Raw genomic sequence first — 16,563 nt, forward strand, 5'->3', positions numbered from 1 at the left:
GAGAGTAACTTACCTTTTAAAGATGTCAGCAGTCTTTAGACTAAGCTAAGCTAACACATCCCAGCTTTAGCGCCATCTAGGTTGACCTTTTAGCTCTGAGCGAGAAATCGAATGAATTTATTTTCCAAAATGTTCCAAAACATTTCCAACTCAATTTTTTTCTCATTTCATTTTCACCCCTGCAGTTTTTATTTTCACACTCAACCTCTTTGTGTGTCTTTAAAAGGCTATTCAACTTTACTCTTTAAATGAAAGAAAATCTTTGAATGAAAAAAAGACGTTTTGAAAAAGGCACAATCATATCAAAGTCAGATTACCATCAGCTTTCCCTCTTTCAGTGAGAGACAGTAAGAAAAGCCTTTCTGTCAGAATATTCTGTTCATACAGACGATTTTTGATTCGTTCTGTGGGATATTTATTTTTAACAAAGATTAACAGATTTATTCTACATGAAATTAATATTCACTTAGCTACATCATAAGCTGCGTATCGATAGACTGACACCATATTTAACTTAAATGTGTTTCATTAACCGAGTCGGAGTGATTCATTAACGAGTTCCTCCCTGCGCAGTTAATTACGTCGTCACTGGGTCCTAATTCACTCATGTAACTACTGTGGACTCATCCAAAAGGTTGCATCCATTTAACCACGCTAACATCTCGCACCTCGAGTGATGCAAAATGCCCCCGGCTCGTAACTTCCCCAACAAATTATCCATGTACTGCATCTCCTGGGGGGCAGAGATTCATTATCCAATTTAGCGTACTCGTGGAACAAGTGATATCAGGTGATAGATGAAAAGAGCCTGGGATGACGACAGTTTTACAGCAGACGGAGAGAGCGCGCAGAGGCTCTTAGCATCTTTGTCGGATTTAAGATGTCCATTTGGCTCTTAATTCCCCCCACACCACCCCCATCCCACAGCACTTTGCTGTATCTCGTCACAGTCTGATTCTAATGCCCGTCCAGGGTGAAGAGGCTTATGTAGAGGATTCTTTGTGCTTTTGTGCTTTGGCTGAAAGCTGAATGATTCATTTTAGGCTAATGATGAAATTTATGACTGTGTCTGCGTTTAAAAGAAAGCAATTAACTCCTGAAGAGTTCAGCTTGGATAATAAAGTGGACGCAGACATAACAGAGCATTTGTTTTGTTTATGTGCCTCGGTGTTGTAGCACCACTTTTCTGCCTCCCTGTCAGGTTTATTGTGGACTCAACCTTCAGTGCAAGGCTGGGCTTTATTATTTTAATAAATTGCCTTGTATGAAGAGAGCAGTGGTGCATATCTGATGCATGTCCCTTCCCTTCCTTCCTCGCCCCCTCCTTCTTTCTCATCCACTATCATCCTGCTTCTCCCTTTCGTCTTCCCTCGTTCTCTCTTCCTCTGCGCCTGTAATTAAGCATCTTCTGGTGGCTGTCAGGTAATCATAAACAGAATTTTGCCAGGCAGTAAAATGAAAAGCATCCACACAGATAGAAGAGAGAGGCAAGCGGTTGGTGCTTCACACCGAGCCGGCGGTCATCATTCGCCGGGGGCCCACCCAGCCTCTCGTGGCGGCTTCAGACAGGGCGAACGCCCACAGAGGATAGATGACCGTGAGTGGAAGGGGTGGAAGTGGCGGAGAAAGATAGCCCGCTCTGACGCCACCGCCCATCGATCACCACTAGCCACCTTGTAGAACTGTCCGAAGAGAGAAAAAAGGCAATAACAGTGGGGTGAATTGATGTGGCGGCAGGTCAGTGTCAGGCTGGGTGCTACAACAACAACCTTAACCGTCACCTTCTTGTTTCCTGTCTTTGCTAAAGGCATTAAGCTAAAACACAGAGGCTTATTTCAGCACTCTGACATCATGTATCAACCTGACTGTGGAGCCTTTATTCATCCAGCAGTCTCATTTATTCCTGTATCTGTTTCTCTCTGTGTACATAAGACTCTTAGAGGCAACTAAAGATCCACTTTTTGGATGATATATTTGGATCCCGTGGTCACAAATCCGCATTATAGTGACAAGAAACTGTTAGCTGAGGTCTTCTGAATGAGTTCAATATAAAACCAAATGTATAAAAGAGCACAACTGACTGTGACAAGCAGCTTATCTTCTAAAATAGAACACCTCTTTTTAAAGGTTTAGTTTTTCCTGTGTTGTATCAAAGTTTAGCTCTAACCTTGAAGCATGACATTGACCTCGCCTTTTTGATATAAGCTGGCATGAGATTTGAGATTGGTTACCTCTACTCCAACTCGCAAGGCTGTGGCCCAGCGGAGAGCTTGATGATTTGCTATTTGATGGCCAGTTTCAAAACAAAAACTCCAAGCTCTGACTGAAAGTACTCATTGAAGTACTTACATGTGATCCCTTCTAATTTCTGTCATTGTCTTTTCTAATAAGAACCAACAGGCACACATCTAATCTTTACACTAAGCTGGGCTATTGGTCTCTTGGCTTCAGCTTGACAAATGAGTGAGTGAGTGTGGTATCAATCCGGTCAGTTTGGTCGGAGAAGAATTGACATATTCTAATAAAAACATGTACAGACTTAGAACTGAAGAAGCTTCTCGGATGAAAGGTGAAACGTCTTCAAGGAAACTCAAAGAAGTTACATTTCCTTGAAGATGTCACCCTGCACGACATGTGTTAAAGTTTCCTACGACAACCTGTATGACTGAGAACCTTCACAGACTTGGTGTTTACAGCTCTGTCACACTCTGCAGTGTCACACTCCAGCATCCAAACCACACCCCAGCAGCACAAACATAATCCCTCTATTTCTGCACTTAAAAACAGCGCTGCTGCACATTCATGGATAGAACCTGGTCAGTGGTCTGCTTGCAGCTTATTTAGCAAGTCACAAATACACATCAGTGATACAAGAGGATAAAGCAGCATTCGTGAGGTCCTAGCTTGTGTCCAGTCCTCAGTGCATGAGCTTGAAGTGTGCCCCGCTTTCTCTATGCTATCCATCCCACAATCATCAAGTCTGGTTTTAAAACACCATGATGCCAATGCACAAAATCCTCAGGTCGCGACTTCAAAGCAGGTCTTCACAAACCAATGAATGACGTCACTCAGGCTGTGCGCATCTCTCTTATGCAGTCTATGGTTAAATGCATGGTTACTCATTGCTTGCATCCCACCGATAAGAGTCTCACACATGATTTAAATATCAATGCTAGATTATGACTCATGGGCCAAATAGCCTAGCACAAATGTTTGTATAGGCCCATGTAAGCAGCAAGATGGAAGGTGCTCCGCAGCGTTAGTGCAAAATCAAGGCAAACATTTGAGTGACAGCAGTCAGACTTATATAATCACTGCTCTGAGTAATTAAAGGCGCATTTCTCCAGATGATCCGGTGACTCAGCCTGGCATTGTTCTGGCTTTAACAGGCACCACACAACATTCGATTCATGTTTCCCTCTCATGAATATTTGGCTCCTGCTGCCAATGTGAAAAACATGTTCATCTGTTGTAGTACTGACAAGCTTTTGAGAGGCAAAGCTTTACTTCCCTAGTGAAACAGCCCGAGAGAAAGCGGGATTTTCTGACAAGAGCTGTTAAACACCTGTGATTGCTGCCATTGTCTGTATGCCTCCGCTTGAGTCCTCCTGGCAGCAAACCGTCTTTATTGGTCGTCATCTTGTAAGAGCTGCGGGATAATAGAGCATAACGCTCATGAAACACAGGACAATGTGTGCTGTACATTCTGTGCGTACACTCCAGCTCTGTTAGATGCTTCTAGAAATGCCACGTGAGATGCGTTCACTACAAGCAACCAGTGCCGTACTCGGAAAGGCTCGTTTGTGTTTGCCAGCAGGTGCGTTTGTGTCACATGAGTGAACTCTGCGCTGTGTTTTTCTAGTGATTTCCACTGCAAACGAAAAAAAAAAGTCTGGAAGAAAGGGCAGACTGTGTGAGAAATGGGCGTACAGTAAGCGTGTGCACATGCTAACACAGGCTTTACAGTGCATGCACATGCTCAGCGTGTTCCTTCAGCTCAGACTGCTTATGCAACATTACTTGTGACTTCTGTTCATTGATAACAGGGAAAGTGGCAGCAGCTCCCCAGTGGCCTGTGTGTTTCTTCGTAATGAAAGCCGCCCTGTTCTCAGGATTAGGTGCCAACCAACCTGGCTCTGAATGGGAAACTGCTGAGATTAACACACCCAGATGATGACAAAGGCTCACGCACAAGACCCTCTCAGGGCCTTTGCTGACAGCAACTGACATCATCTGGGGTTTTTTTTTATACAGGTACTTGAACAGCAAGATTTCTCCATTAAACAAAATGATTCTCAAATGCTGCTCTGATCCAGTTAGAAATTAATACGAAAGGTTATGATATAGCTTTTGCATGCCTTGTAAACACACAACCAAATTAGAACTTGTCCCTTTAGGATATTGTAAATATACCCACTATAATGGTCTGTAAGTCCCACAGAAACAGGATAATTTGCAAAAATTCAGAAGGACATAACAGCGTAATAAATGTCAGTTAGCTAATTTGCTCCAGGGTCTCTTTAATCACCTCTAAAATACACGAAATACACACATCAAACATGCAGGCTTAAGGAGAACAAAGTAACTCATATAATTTCCATGCAATGATGCTCATGTAGTCGGATGAGCACAGAGGGAATTCTTTCATTTTTCCCTCTTTGGTCACATTTACGGCTTAATTAGAGAGTGGAGGAGTTCTCGGAGAAAATAGGTCTTTATAACTAGATTGGGTGTTATTGTTTGGCGTGCACGACTGCTCGGTATATCTCTAATCCTATGGGGTTACAGCGCAGAGAGGATGGCTCCCTCTGAGGATGTTATGGATGATTTGATGACCGCTCTGGGCAGCTGTACAGCAACACAGTACATCACACAGCTTCGAGGCCCTGCATGTGGGGCGGGGTTTGTTGGGGTGGCGCTGGGCCAGTCTAAACACACTGCTCAACTGCCAAGTGTACCAGCAGGGCGCTACACAAGGTCAGAGAGGAAAAAGTGGGACAGGTGCTCATGATTCAAAGTCCGTCAAATGTCTGCTGTCGAAGTTGTTTGTGTGCTATAATTTCTGAAGTAAAAAAAACACTAGTTTGAACAGTCCCCCTGCTTCAGGTTCACATATGTTTAGACTGGATCTGTCACAGAACTCCTCTTCTTCCCGTGTGACTGCAGGGCAGCTGAAACGCAGAGCGATACGGTGCCAATCATTTGTAATAGCTGATTAGTTGTTAATTAAAGCAAATTGCGAGTATTCGGGCTCTCCGGCTTATAAGTGTGTCTCTGATTTATTTTTCTTGTAAATTAAACATCCTAGGAACAGGAATTGGGGGCATTTAGGGGACATTTTTCAGCTTTATTACAGACTAAATGATTAATTGGCCAGTCATTAAAACAAATGGCATATTAATAGACAGTGAAAACAGGCATTCAGCCCTGCTTATTTGCACAGAACCACAAAGGCAGATGATGTCATAGATGATGAGAAAAAAGTCATTTTTTTCTCAAAATTAAAAAAAAAATATTAAAGTCTCATATATTCAAAACTGCATTCTTTCTGATGCACTCTATTGTAATACCCACGCTACTTAAGGTAACCAGCAGATGGAGCACTTTCAGTATTGAAAATGGCTCCCAATCTCAAACCTCACTGCTTCAATGCACTCAGATACAACAGCTGCTTTAACCTCAGCTGGCCTTTCACACATACTGAGAATGAGACACGGGTGCTTTTCCTGTCTGATTATCCTCACAAAGAAAAATCCCCCCCCCCCAGGTCTTTAACTTTTCTCATGTGAATGTGTTGCTGGATCATTACAGGTCCTGTCTTTACACTCTTTACTTACCAGAGCAGCTCTGCCCCCCTGGGATAAATAATGAATCACAGGCTCTCCAGCTCACAACCTGAGCCTGCTTCCCAATCATCACACCCTGTTCTGGTCTGCCGGCTTTTCACTTTTCCATGTTCATTTGCGCACAGCAAATGCCATCTCTGCCTATCCATCACTGAACAAGCAGACGCGTATATGTCGCAGCTCTCAGAGTTCTCACTTTGGACCCTTGAGTCACTTACAGTATGGGCACGGAGGTGTACTTTGCCTCCGTATGTGAGAGTCTCAATTTATTAGAATGTTATTAAGGTGGGAGTCAGATGGATGTCAGTCTCCAGGGTGCCATAAAGCCCCACACTTGATGGCAATCAAATCTCCTAGCAACGATGTGGAAATCGGTGTGGGCTGTGCTGAGCTTCAATTTTTTTCCCTCTACATTTTATTTTTTTATTTGGAAAGATTTTTTTTAAGTTCAGGTTTCATGAATGACTTTTTAAAAGTCTGCATTCAATCAGCACTGAATCTTTAACTTGTGATTCATTGCAAATGAACTTCAGCATTAAAAAAAATTGTAAAACTAAAGAATGTGACCTGAAGTAACAAGATGTGAACCCTGCCTGTAAAGTGAAAGCTGCATTCAAATGCTTATCTGTGGATAAAATTGTATTTTAGGCTTTGTTTGACCGAAATCTCTAACCATACACTGTATGAGCATGTAATATGTGGTTTATAACACAGTGTAGCTGTAAGCACATTTAAATACTTATGTGTTTGTCTTCTTGCATCTTCTAGCTTACAAACCTATTAATCATTATTCTGGATAAAAAAAAAAAAAACTTGAAGTGCTACCGTTTTCTACACAGTAAGCAATAGGAACACAATACTACAACTAATTCAGACTTTACTAAAGCAAAGTAAAGTTAGCTATGTTATTGAGGGGGCTACATCAAATATAGGAAGCTTCTGTGGAATGCAGTCAGTGTAAATGTAGGCCAATGGGGCAGTAGGCTGCACTGGAAGACAGCCTGTTGCGTTCGAGTCCACTAGGGGCAAAAACAGTGCGCACCCGTTGACGTGTTTCAAATAGTTCCTGTTTTGGAATGTGTGGAGTGGTTGAGGTTCGTTCACACTACGAGTTTGAGTGTCGCTGCTTTGTCAGCATTGTTTTTCTTTTTGCGCGATGAGAGCGGCCATTTAAACACTTTTGAAAACTTTCTGTTGTTAGCTAAGCTAGCTCGGTTCTGCAGCCGTGCAATAATGGACTACATATTTTCTATCACGGGCAGCGGCGCGAGAGTTGTCAGGGATGCGATCTCTCAGAGACTGTGGCCCGGACCCGTGCAGGACTCGGTCCACCTAGAGCAGCACAACGCTGGGACGACACATGACAGAAGTACCGTCTACTCCAGGACAGGTCAGTCTCACATCAGCTGTGCTCGCTGAGAGTTTTGCTGTGTACGCTCTCAACTTTACAGAGCGAAACAAGCCTGCAGCGCACGCCTCGGAGAGTGCTTCCAAACTCCCTTTGAAAGTCGTCGAGTTTTACGCATACTCGTGGATTTTCTCCTTCCCTTACCCAGCACGACACGTGTTAAAGTTTTGCAATAAAGAGAAACTCCCACCTTTAGCTTCCGCAACGTTTAACTAGTAAAATCTGACGCGTTACTGTATATTTTCAACTTTTATTTTTCGAGTTTTGCCAGCCATTTCCGCAGCGATCTATCGCAGCTTTCAGTGCAGTCAAAAGTTACGCGTATTAAATGAAACGGAGCGTTTGCACAAAGATTCAAACACGGATTGACACATTGCGCAACGACTGCACTTTTTAAGCTCCCAACTGTCAAGCACTTGTTGCTGTCAGCACAGCCCTGTCAGCTGACCCAGTCGCTTTTAATGGGCCCATTAAACTCGCAACATTGGTCGTGTTGTCCTTGGCAGGGCCTCAAAAACATTACACAAAACAGTACACTTTACCCCAGCTAACGTTGTATGGTCAGCTGGGTTAAAGAGCCATACTGCAGATTTATAAAGAACAGTTAAAGGCAGTGAGTAAATAAAAAGTGTCACCCTTAAACATTTTTCCACTGAAGCTCAAAGCTAAGATGAATTACTTCTGTGCCAATCACTGTACATCAGATTTTTTTGCGGTACTTTACATTGTGCAATATGCTAAAAAGAAGAAAGAAAGAAAAGGGACAACAAGCTTAAGCTTCATGAGCTTTCATTGTGCAATTGTGGCTCATGCACACATCATTTATGAAAAAAAAGAAAACCTCCCAGACTGCCCAGTCACAGGGCTGTATGCTTCCAGTTGCATCCCTACAGCTGAGCTCATGTTAATTAATAAGGGATCGGCTGGGGTCATGTCCTCTGTGGTTGCATTCTGCCTGTCCACATTGTTATGAGGACGCAGTGCATGTAACAAGTGAGGCATTTCAAATATTTCAGATCAGCAGGCAGTGCATGCTTTAAAGCATCCAGCCAGTGAGTGAACAAGTATGTCCTCGAGGCGTTTCACATCGGGGGAGTATCTCCATGTTAATGAAGATTGGATTTTTTTTCCCCCTTCTCCCCTCCTCTTTCTGCTTCGCATCTCACACTTAATTTATGATGAGGCCCATCAGTGCCTCCTCTGACTTTGAATCAAAAGCGCAGAAATGTAGTGCCGTTGAAGTGAAAAGCAGAAACGGCTCGGAGCTCTTGTCCCTCCTTCCGCCCAGATATCACACGGAAGGTTGTGCGCTGTTACTTAGAATTAATTGGTCGCTCTGAAAACAAGGAAAGTTGCGGTGTGAGGGCACGCTTCGGTTTTAAATGTACAGGAGGTTTGACGCTCGTGCAGAGTCATCAGGCTCCAGAGCTCGGTGGCGGGCAGGTTAATTGTTCGATCTAATTAGGACAAAGATTAATCAGATGCATGCTGTGCTGCTCTTGAAACGCCACGGATGGCATTCAGGTTCATTAGTAGTCCCCGTGCCTCTCTCCCTGTCTCTCTGGACAGCGGCGGTTGTTTGGGAGAGCAGGCTGCTGCCGCCCCACTAAGACTGAGACTAACTTGATGTGGAGTCAGGTTGTGGAAGTGTGCAGACGATGTTAGAGACGGGTAGCTCTACAGTGGAACTTCTACAGGAACTGTGGGTGGGCAGTGTGCTACATTACAGCTCAATAATGGCCCAGTTGGTGCACAACTGGGCCAGTTTACCCTAACCCCTGAGTAACAGACAGCAACCTCACCTATCTGTGCTCCAGCTGCTGTGTGAGGAATGAGACAGCCCTCTGTGAACTCCTATTTCTGGAGCACAGGCCTCTCTGTGTTAAGTTACACGCGGCCACTCATATTTCGTATTTAGTTTAATGATCAAACCTGGTTTGCCAAAGAAAGTCAAAGACCTTTCCCCATTCTCAACCACAATAGCCAAGTCAAACAAGTCAAAGTCAGATCTGTGAATGAAGTCACACTTGAGTTGTTCCAGTACTTCCAGTTCCAGGTGCCAAGAGGGGTAATTTCCTCAGGTAGAGTCTGCAGAAATGCTCGCTTACTGAAAGCATTCATAAAGGGCTCGAAATGTCAGATTGTCTCGGAGAGAGTCCTCATGCACTTTATGTTGTGTCAGTGGGACAGCCCTGAGACCTTAGTGGGTATTTGTCTCTAAGAGCAGATCCAAAGAGGCTAGAATAAGCCTTGAACTGAGACAAGCATTGTAAGCTGCCTCTGTATACAACCAGGGGCGTGTGTGATTAGTTAACGACATGATAAAGCAATGCTACCCTATCTCATAAACACTAGAAAGGCTAATCAGTTCACCTAATTATTCATATTTTAGTGATATACAGTACAATACAAGATAACTGTTGGTCGGAGATGTTACACAGCAAACCGCTGCCATCAGGAGCATCTCTCTCTCTCTCTGTAACAAAGTTGTAAAGAAGCGAGCTGGTAAGTGAAGCTTAAGCTAAGATGACAGAGTCACAGTAAACTTTCACATATTTACTCAGCTGGGGTAATGTGTAAGCACTTTCTGCACAGGCACGTGGACTTTAACCTTTAAGTAACAAAGCAAACTAGTGCAGCATTATGTTTGTATGCAACGTTATTGCACGCATACTTCTACAGACCATGTTTGCATTGGTTTGTTGAATTGCCCTCAATGTTGACTGTGTTTTCTGACTGTCATCAATAGTAGAAAATCATTTATATAGAAGATACCTTAAATTTTTAAAGAAAATGCTATGGGATAGTATAGTATGTGTAATATTAGTGTCATCCCAGGTGCTTTTTGTGGTGTGTTCTTTGTACTTTTATAAAACAAATGAAAAAGAACCACAATATGTATCATTGATGTTGTATAGCCAGGTTCATGCCAGTTCACTGAGCTAGAGGGAATTTGTCTTAAGTAAACTACTTTCAGAGTTCTCACGCTAGGAAGCCTTCACATGCCCTCCCACTTCACAGTGCAACAGCCTCAAAACCTTGAACTGTGTGTTGGAGCCTGAGATGACGAGGGAGGTCGGCGGAACTGGGAGGTTTTCTGTCATGAGGAACAAAGAATAAACAATCAGAAGCGTAGCTTTGGTTGCTACACTTGAATCTTTTCAAGACATGGAGAAGGCTGTAATAAGATGCACTGAGATGAAAAAGACATGCAAAAGCAGTGTAAATACAAAGAAGTGCCACACCTGCAGACGTTAGGTCACATGCTACAGCTCAGCATGCTGTTTCAGATCGAGTCCACCAGCGATCCTGTTCAGCTGTAATCGGCGGCATGTGACGCTTTCTGGATGTTTTGAGAGTTTGCACTGGTTAAAGCAATACAGCTGTGTGTATGCTTATAATGTACTTTCCCTTCTGTGGTTTGTCTAAGTCTACAAAAGAAAAAGGAAAGGAAGTTCAGAGAAGTTGTTCTTCTGTTTTCGTAGACAGATGGGTAAGATAATTATGGCTGAAGACTAATTTGGATCAGATCCCTGAAACTGAGATCTTTTCTGCAATATATGCTTCCAGATTTCTATTTTAAATAAAGAAGTCTCAATTTAAAAGGTGCCTGTGAACCGATAAAACAAAAACTGATGCATCATGATGATGCATGTAAAAAGGCAACAATTTAGCCCATAAAATCATAGTTTTCCTGCTTTTTGGGTTTGTTTATTTTCTTGCAAACCCTTAAACTATAAGGTAGCTTCTGCTGCAGAGTGCATTGTCTGTTGGGAACTGGAACACGTACATACAGCACTGCTGGTAATTCAAACTTGAGCTCGTCTCTGGCTCTGCTGTCACACCGAAGTGGCCACATAAACAGATTGTGCGCCCAGACTGTATATTATTAGCAGATGATTCATCTGTGCCACGGTCCAAGAGCAGGTTTGTCCTCACGACTTTGAACTCTTCAAAGCATCTCCAGGTTCTTTCACTCCCCCTGGGGTTTTCACTTATTTGTCACTGTTCACGTTCACCCTTAGGCTGACACCGACTCCACTGCAGTTATCGGGATGATTCAGAAAGTGCAATCTGCTGATGCTCTCAGTGCTGTAATGACTGATTTTAATCACCTTCCTTTCCAAAAACAGTCCTTGAGCAGTTTGTATTAGCATGTCACTGGCCCTGCATGCTATTATGAGGCACTCCTGGGAATTTTGATGGCTCTGTCAGGGGAACCTTAGTGGCAGGAGTCCCCGAGGGATCGGCCGACCGTGGCACCGAACACCTGCTCTGCACTTGTGTCTAGGGTTTAAACTAATGACCTGTTTCCTGACCCTTAAAGAGTTCTTCGCCCATGCACGTTGCACTGCATTTCAGAGTGTAATGACCACTGTGTCTTTCACCAAAATTATGACAAAATAATGTCAAATAAAAACCTGCAAAATGAGATCAGTTTACGAATAAATACATATCCAGATGAAAGGTAGAGACACTGGTGAGTACTGATGAGAGAGGAGAGCTGACTGGGCCAGATGATCTTTTTAACAATGTGCTGAAAGGCCTGAAAGGTTTGAAATGAGATGTCAGCGTGCTGAATAACATTATGTGCCGTATTCCTTGGATGGCGGTCCTGAGGTTTCAAGACAGCAGATGTTTGAAAGAGGCCAGATGAAGAGCACAAATGCAGAGTACACCGAGGCTTAAGGGGAGGTAATTACAACCTGTTCTGCGTGACTCAACTGCTTCTTCTGCATCTTCATCACTCCGGCTGAAAAGAGCACCCAGCCTGAGTAAACATGCAAGGCAGTAATTTCTCTACTTACTGAAAACATCACAAAAACAAAACCGGAGGCTGTTAAAGAGCAGTGATGAGCAGAGTGATGTCGGCTGGAGTTTTCCTCTTTTCAAAGTCTCATTTCACTTTAGCATTTGCAGACTTTCTACCTGTAGTTTGTCTGAAGCTGCTGGGCTTTGTTTGTGTGCCTGTGTTCGTGGTTCCTCGCAGTCTTCCCAACACTTTCCCCATCTTTGATAAGCCAAGCAGTGGGGAGTCTGTGCAAAGAGCCGTTTGATCTACTGTACAGATGACGCTGTCATTCCCCCTGCTGGAGAGTGGGGAACACCTGGTGATGTCACTCTTCATGGTGGAAAAAATAACTCACAGCAAAGTAATCTTTACCGAGCTTTAAATTGTATTTACTTTAGAGTGACATTTATACATGCTGGTTAGTAAAGCATGCGTGTACCAGCCCCCAGATCAGGGTTCTACTTTAAATAATTGAGTAATCATGTTGCCTGCTAATGCACAGAGATAATTCCTTTTGAAGATTATGCTAAGCTTCATTAAGATTGCTTGGCTTTTTCAAAAACCCGGTAAAACTGGTCTAAATGTAGTCTGACATGCTTGCTGTGAGAACAGTTAGTGCCTTTCTCTATTGTCCCGGTCAGCTGATCTTCCTCCGTCCTCTGGGCACAGAGCAGAAGCAGGTTTTTATTAATGCCCGCTGTACCTAAACTGTTAAAGTCAAGCATTAGGCTAAATTCTGTTTATGTAGATATTTGGTTTGGATCCAGATAAAACTGGAATACAGTGAAAAAGCTGAAGAGCTGCATAATACAGACCAGGCCTTAAAGATCAAATGTTTCACTCATTAATTAAAGAAAATAACTGCCAGATTGAAAGGGCTTTGAAATGCATTGTTAGCTGCAGCTGTGCTGTTTTTTTTTACCAAACAGTCCAATGGAAATATTTGCAGATTCAGTAAGTGCACTGATAAGTGTGCTGTTTATGGGTTCAATCACTATCTGTAAATGTTTAGCAAAGCACTCTGTCTGTTTGGTTTTTTTACCCATGGTTTGAAATGATCACATACAGTTTGAGGAAAAGAGAAACTAAGGCAACAAACCACAGTGATACTCCTTCTTTACCTCCTCTTCCATCGAGGCTTTCAACATTATAAAGGATAATCATTTGCGCATGAAATAGTTTGTGCTTTGTCTCATCCCTCCTGTGTGATAGTTAGTCATGCAGATTGATTTAAAGAGACGGTGTCTTAATTTTTCCCCAGTGATCTCAGCAGACTTGTCTGGCTTAATGGAAAGTGAGCTGTCTGTGTTGGTGGTGCTGTCTCTGTTACTGGTTGGCCATTACAGACTGTGGTTAAATAGGAGGAGCACTTTACATTACTCACTTTGATGACAGCCTTTATTTAACCGAGTGTCGGGGGATGTTGTTAGATTATTAACTGAGGTATAACTAAGATTACTTCAATGTAAAACTTCTCATTCAGGATTCACACACACCTGTGTCACACTTTATATTGTAAGCTAAAGACTCTACCGTAATGCAGAGAAACCCCAACAATCAGATGACCTCCTGTGAGCAAGCATCTGGCAGCAGTGGGAAGGAAAAACTCCCTTTGAACAGGAATAAACCTCCAGCAGAACCTGGCTCAGGGAGAGGCGGCCATCTGCAGCGACTGACTGGGAGTGAGACAAAACAAAGAGATACACTGTGGAAGAGAGCCAGAGATTAATAATAACTAATGATTAAATGCAAAGTGGTGTATAAACACATAGTGAGTGAAATGAGGTGAGTGGAGAAGAAACGCTGTGCATCAAAAGAAGCCCCCAGGACCCTGGGCCTGTTGCAGTGTCTCACTGTAAGCTTTATCTAAAAGAAAAGCTTAAAGCATAATCTTAAAAGTAGAGAGGATGTCTGTCTCCTGAATCCAAACTGGAAGCTGGTTCCACAGAAGAGGGGCCTGAAAGCTGAAGGCTCTGCCTCCCAATTTGCTTTTAAATACTCAGGAACCACAAGCAAGCCCGCAGTCTGAGAGCGAAGTGCTCTATTGGAGTGATACGGTACTATAAGCACTTTAAAATAAGATGGGCCCGATTATTCAAGACCTTGAATGTGAGGGCAAGGAGTTTAAATTTGATTCTGGATTTAACAGAGAGCCAATGAAGAGAAGCCAGTGTGCTCTTTCTTTCTTGTCCCTGTCATTACTGTCACTGCAGCATTTTGGATCAACTGAAGGCTTTTAAAGGAGCTTTAAGGACAACTAGTGCCCATTTCAGTGGACGATAACATTAATTTTCTCAGTCAAAAACACTTGTATATGAATATTCCAATACCACAATACCAAATGCACAGTAAATATCCCTGAAAAACAAGTTGTCGAGGTATAAAGTATTGTCTTTCAGAGAGGTATATGTTGGTAACCATTAGATTACAGGCAGTGATACCTTAGAGCAGCCATTCCCAAACCAGACTATTCCTGTTTAAATGTACTTATTGTAAAGAACTGCTTGTGGTCCACCTGCAGGTTCGTAAATCCGAACATTAGTGAAATATTTTTTCCACTTTTGCTTTTATAATGAGAATAATTTGTTACACTCTAGATTCCATTCTTGTTTATGTTGAACACAAAATAAATAAATTGGGGAATAAGCTGGTTTCATGACTTCTTGTCCACCTATTACCACGTTTAGAAAGAATTGTATCGGGTTCCTGGATGTATGATACTGTTATACAGCAGTCTAACACTGAGTGTGCAAGTGTTGCTGTAGTTTCCCTTACAACTCCTATTTTGTACTCTTTGCATTTGGCCTGATTTAAACCTAGAACAAGTCAGTTTGCTTTTAAGAACAGGTCTGTTTGCTTTTGGCTCAATAAGAAGATCTGATAATGCACAGTTTGTGTTTCTCATCGCTGAGCTCATCACTTCTCCTGCTATTGATCGGTGCTGTAACCTCTGAGGTTAGTGTTGCTGCTGTGGTGCAGGGTGCCAGGGCTCCAAAAGGCGACATAAACCAATAAAGATGTGCTTCTATACTGCAAAGGTAGACTACACAAGTGTATGCGCCAAACTCACTGTCTTTTCTGCCACTTGTTTCTCTATTGAGGCAATCAAAGTGACTCTTATACTAATAACTAGGTCTAAATACATTTTATAATAAATGCACTTCTTTTTAAAGATCATAACAGATTAGTGGCAGCGTTGTCTTACACTAAAAGATAAGTTACAGAGTTGTTGTGCAAGCTTTGCTGAGTGAACATTATGTATGTATATATGTGTCCTATCCATCGATCTGGCTGATGCATCAGACACACACACACACACACACACACACACACACACACACACACACACACACACACACACAGAAGAAACCCTCCACCCCTAACTTTGACTTGGAAAGATATATTGCTCAAAGTGCAATAACCTTAGCAGCAACGGGTGGAGGGATCAGAGTGTGATTAGTGAGCTGAGAGGCTGAATGTATGTGACAGCAGGACCTCCTGGTTTCAGCTGCATGAACTGTGGATCAAAGTGCTTTCACTGCACGTTAGCAAGAAACTAACTGCTGCAGAATTGTTTGCCAATGCCTGCTTGCAAATATGCTAGATGCCTGTGTCGGGCTTACCTCTCTACTTGTGAACAGTGGAATTTATTCTCTTAAAAGATGACTAGTTTGGTCTCTAAACACTCAAAAATGTTAATATTAGAAGGTTTTTGAGGTTAACATTAAGGCTGTTAATGTTTTCTATAAAAATCAGCTGTGTTGATAACCGTGCTGGTAGCATAGCTGTCTGGATGACAAGAGTAGTTGCGTCCAGCGTGCTGTGGCCCAGTTACAAACCAGAAAATCCCACGGGGATCACCCAATCCAAAATCATCACTTTGATCAAAGCACAAGAAAAAGTGAAATATTTCTAAAATTGTAGTAAAAATCACTTTGCGAATCACTGGTCTAGACTGAAATGTGCTATAAACCGGGTGTACTAATAAACTTTGTGATGACCCTCATGGACCAGGAGGTGATGACTGCAGCTGAACTTAGACACTGAATAGTCAGGAAGAAGTCCTGACAAAAAAACATATGTTAGCAGCTTATTAATTGGCAGTAAGACAGCACTGTTGTAATAACTAGCAATTAAGGTATTTATTAAACATTTTTAATCAGGAAAGTGTTTACTGAGGTCATACTGTAGAGAAAAGGAGGTGAAGGCTTGTTTCTCTATAGACTGCATTACAGCCAAACTTGTTTTTGGAAGCAGCCATCTTTTATATACATATATATATAGATACAATTGACCTTTTGCTACCTTGCAGTTCTGCTGGTGAAGCTCTAGATTCTTGTTTGTTAACAGAATTAGCTCTTTTTTTTCAAATTCTACATTTAATGAATTTTTGTATACATTTAGGCTTAACTTTTATTTTGAATACTTGTTGTTACTGAGGACACATTTCAGCCAGTGCCAAAAAAGCGCACCAAGGCCGGATACCCAATTATAAAGTTAATATGTCATCATGATCA

General features: G+C 42.4%; 1 protein-coding gene across 6 annotated transcripts in view; it reads left to right on the forward strand.

Annotated features, from left to right (window-relative positions):
* The window catches only part of oxr1a (oxidation resistance 1a), a 168,998-nt gene that overhangs the window by 94,651 nt on the left and 57,784 nt on the right, over positions 1-16,563 (forward strand). The window contains exon 1 of one of the 6 annotated variants that reach the window (XM_031740303.2): positions 6,877-7,236. The exons of the other annotated variants lie outside the window; for them this stretch is intronic. Coding sequence (XP_031596163.1) covers positions 7,080-7,236 — 157 coding nt within the window. The 5' untranslated portion in view covers positions 6,877-7,079. Of the gene's footprint in view, positions 1-6,876; positions 7,237-16,563 lie in introns of those variants that run through there. 6 annotated transcript variants of the gene reach the window in all.

This window comes from Oreochromis aureus, linkage group 11 (assembly GCF_013358895.1).
Source record: "Oreochromis aureus strain Israel breed Guangdong linkage group 11, ZZ_aureus, whole genome shotgun sequence".
In the NCBI taxonomy this organism is placed as follows: Eukaryota; Metazoa; Chordata; class Actinopteri; order Cichliformes; family Cichlidae; genus Oreochromis; species Oreochromis aureus.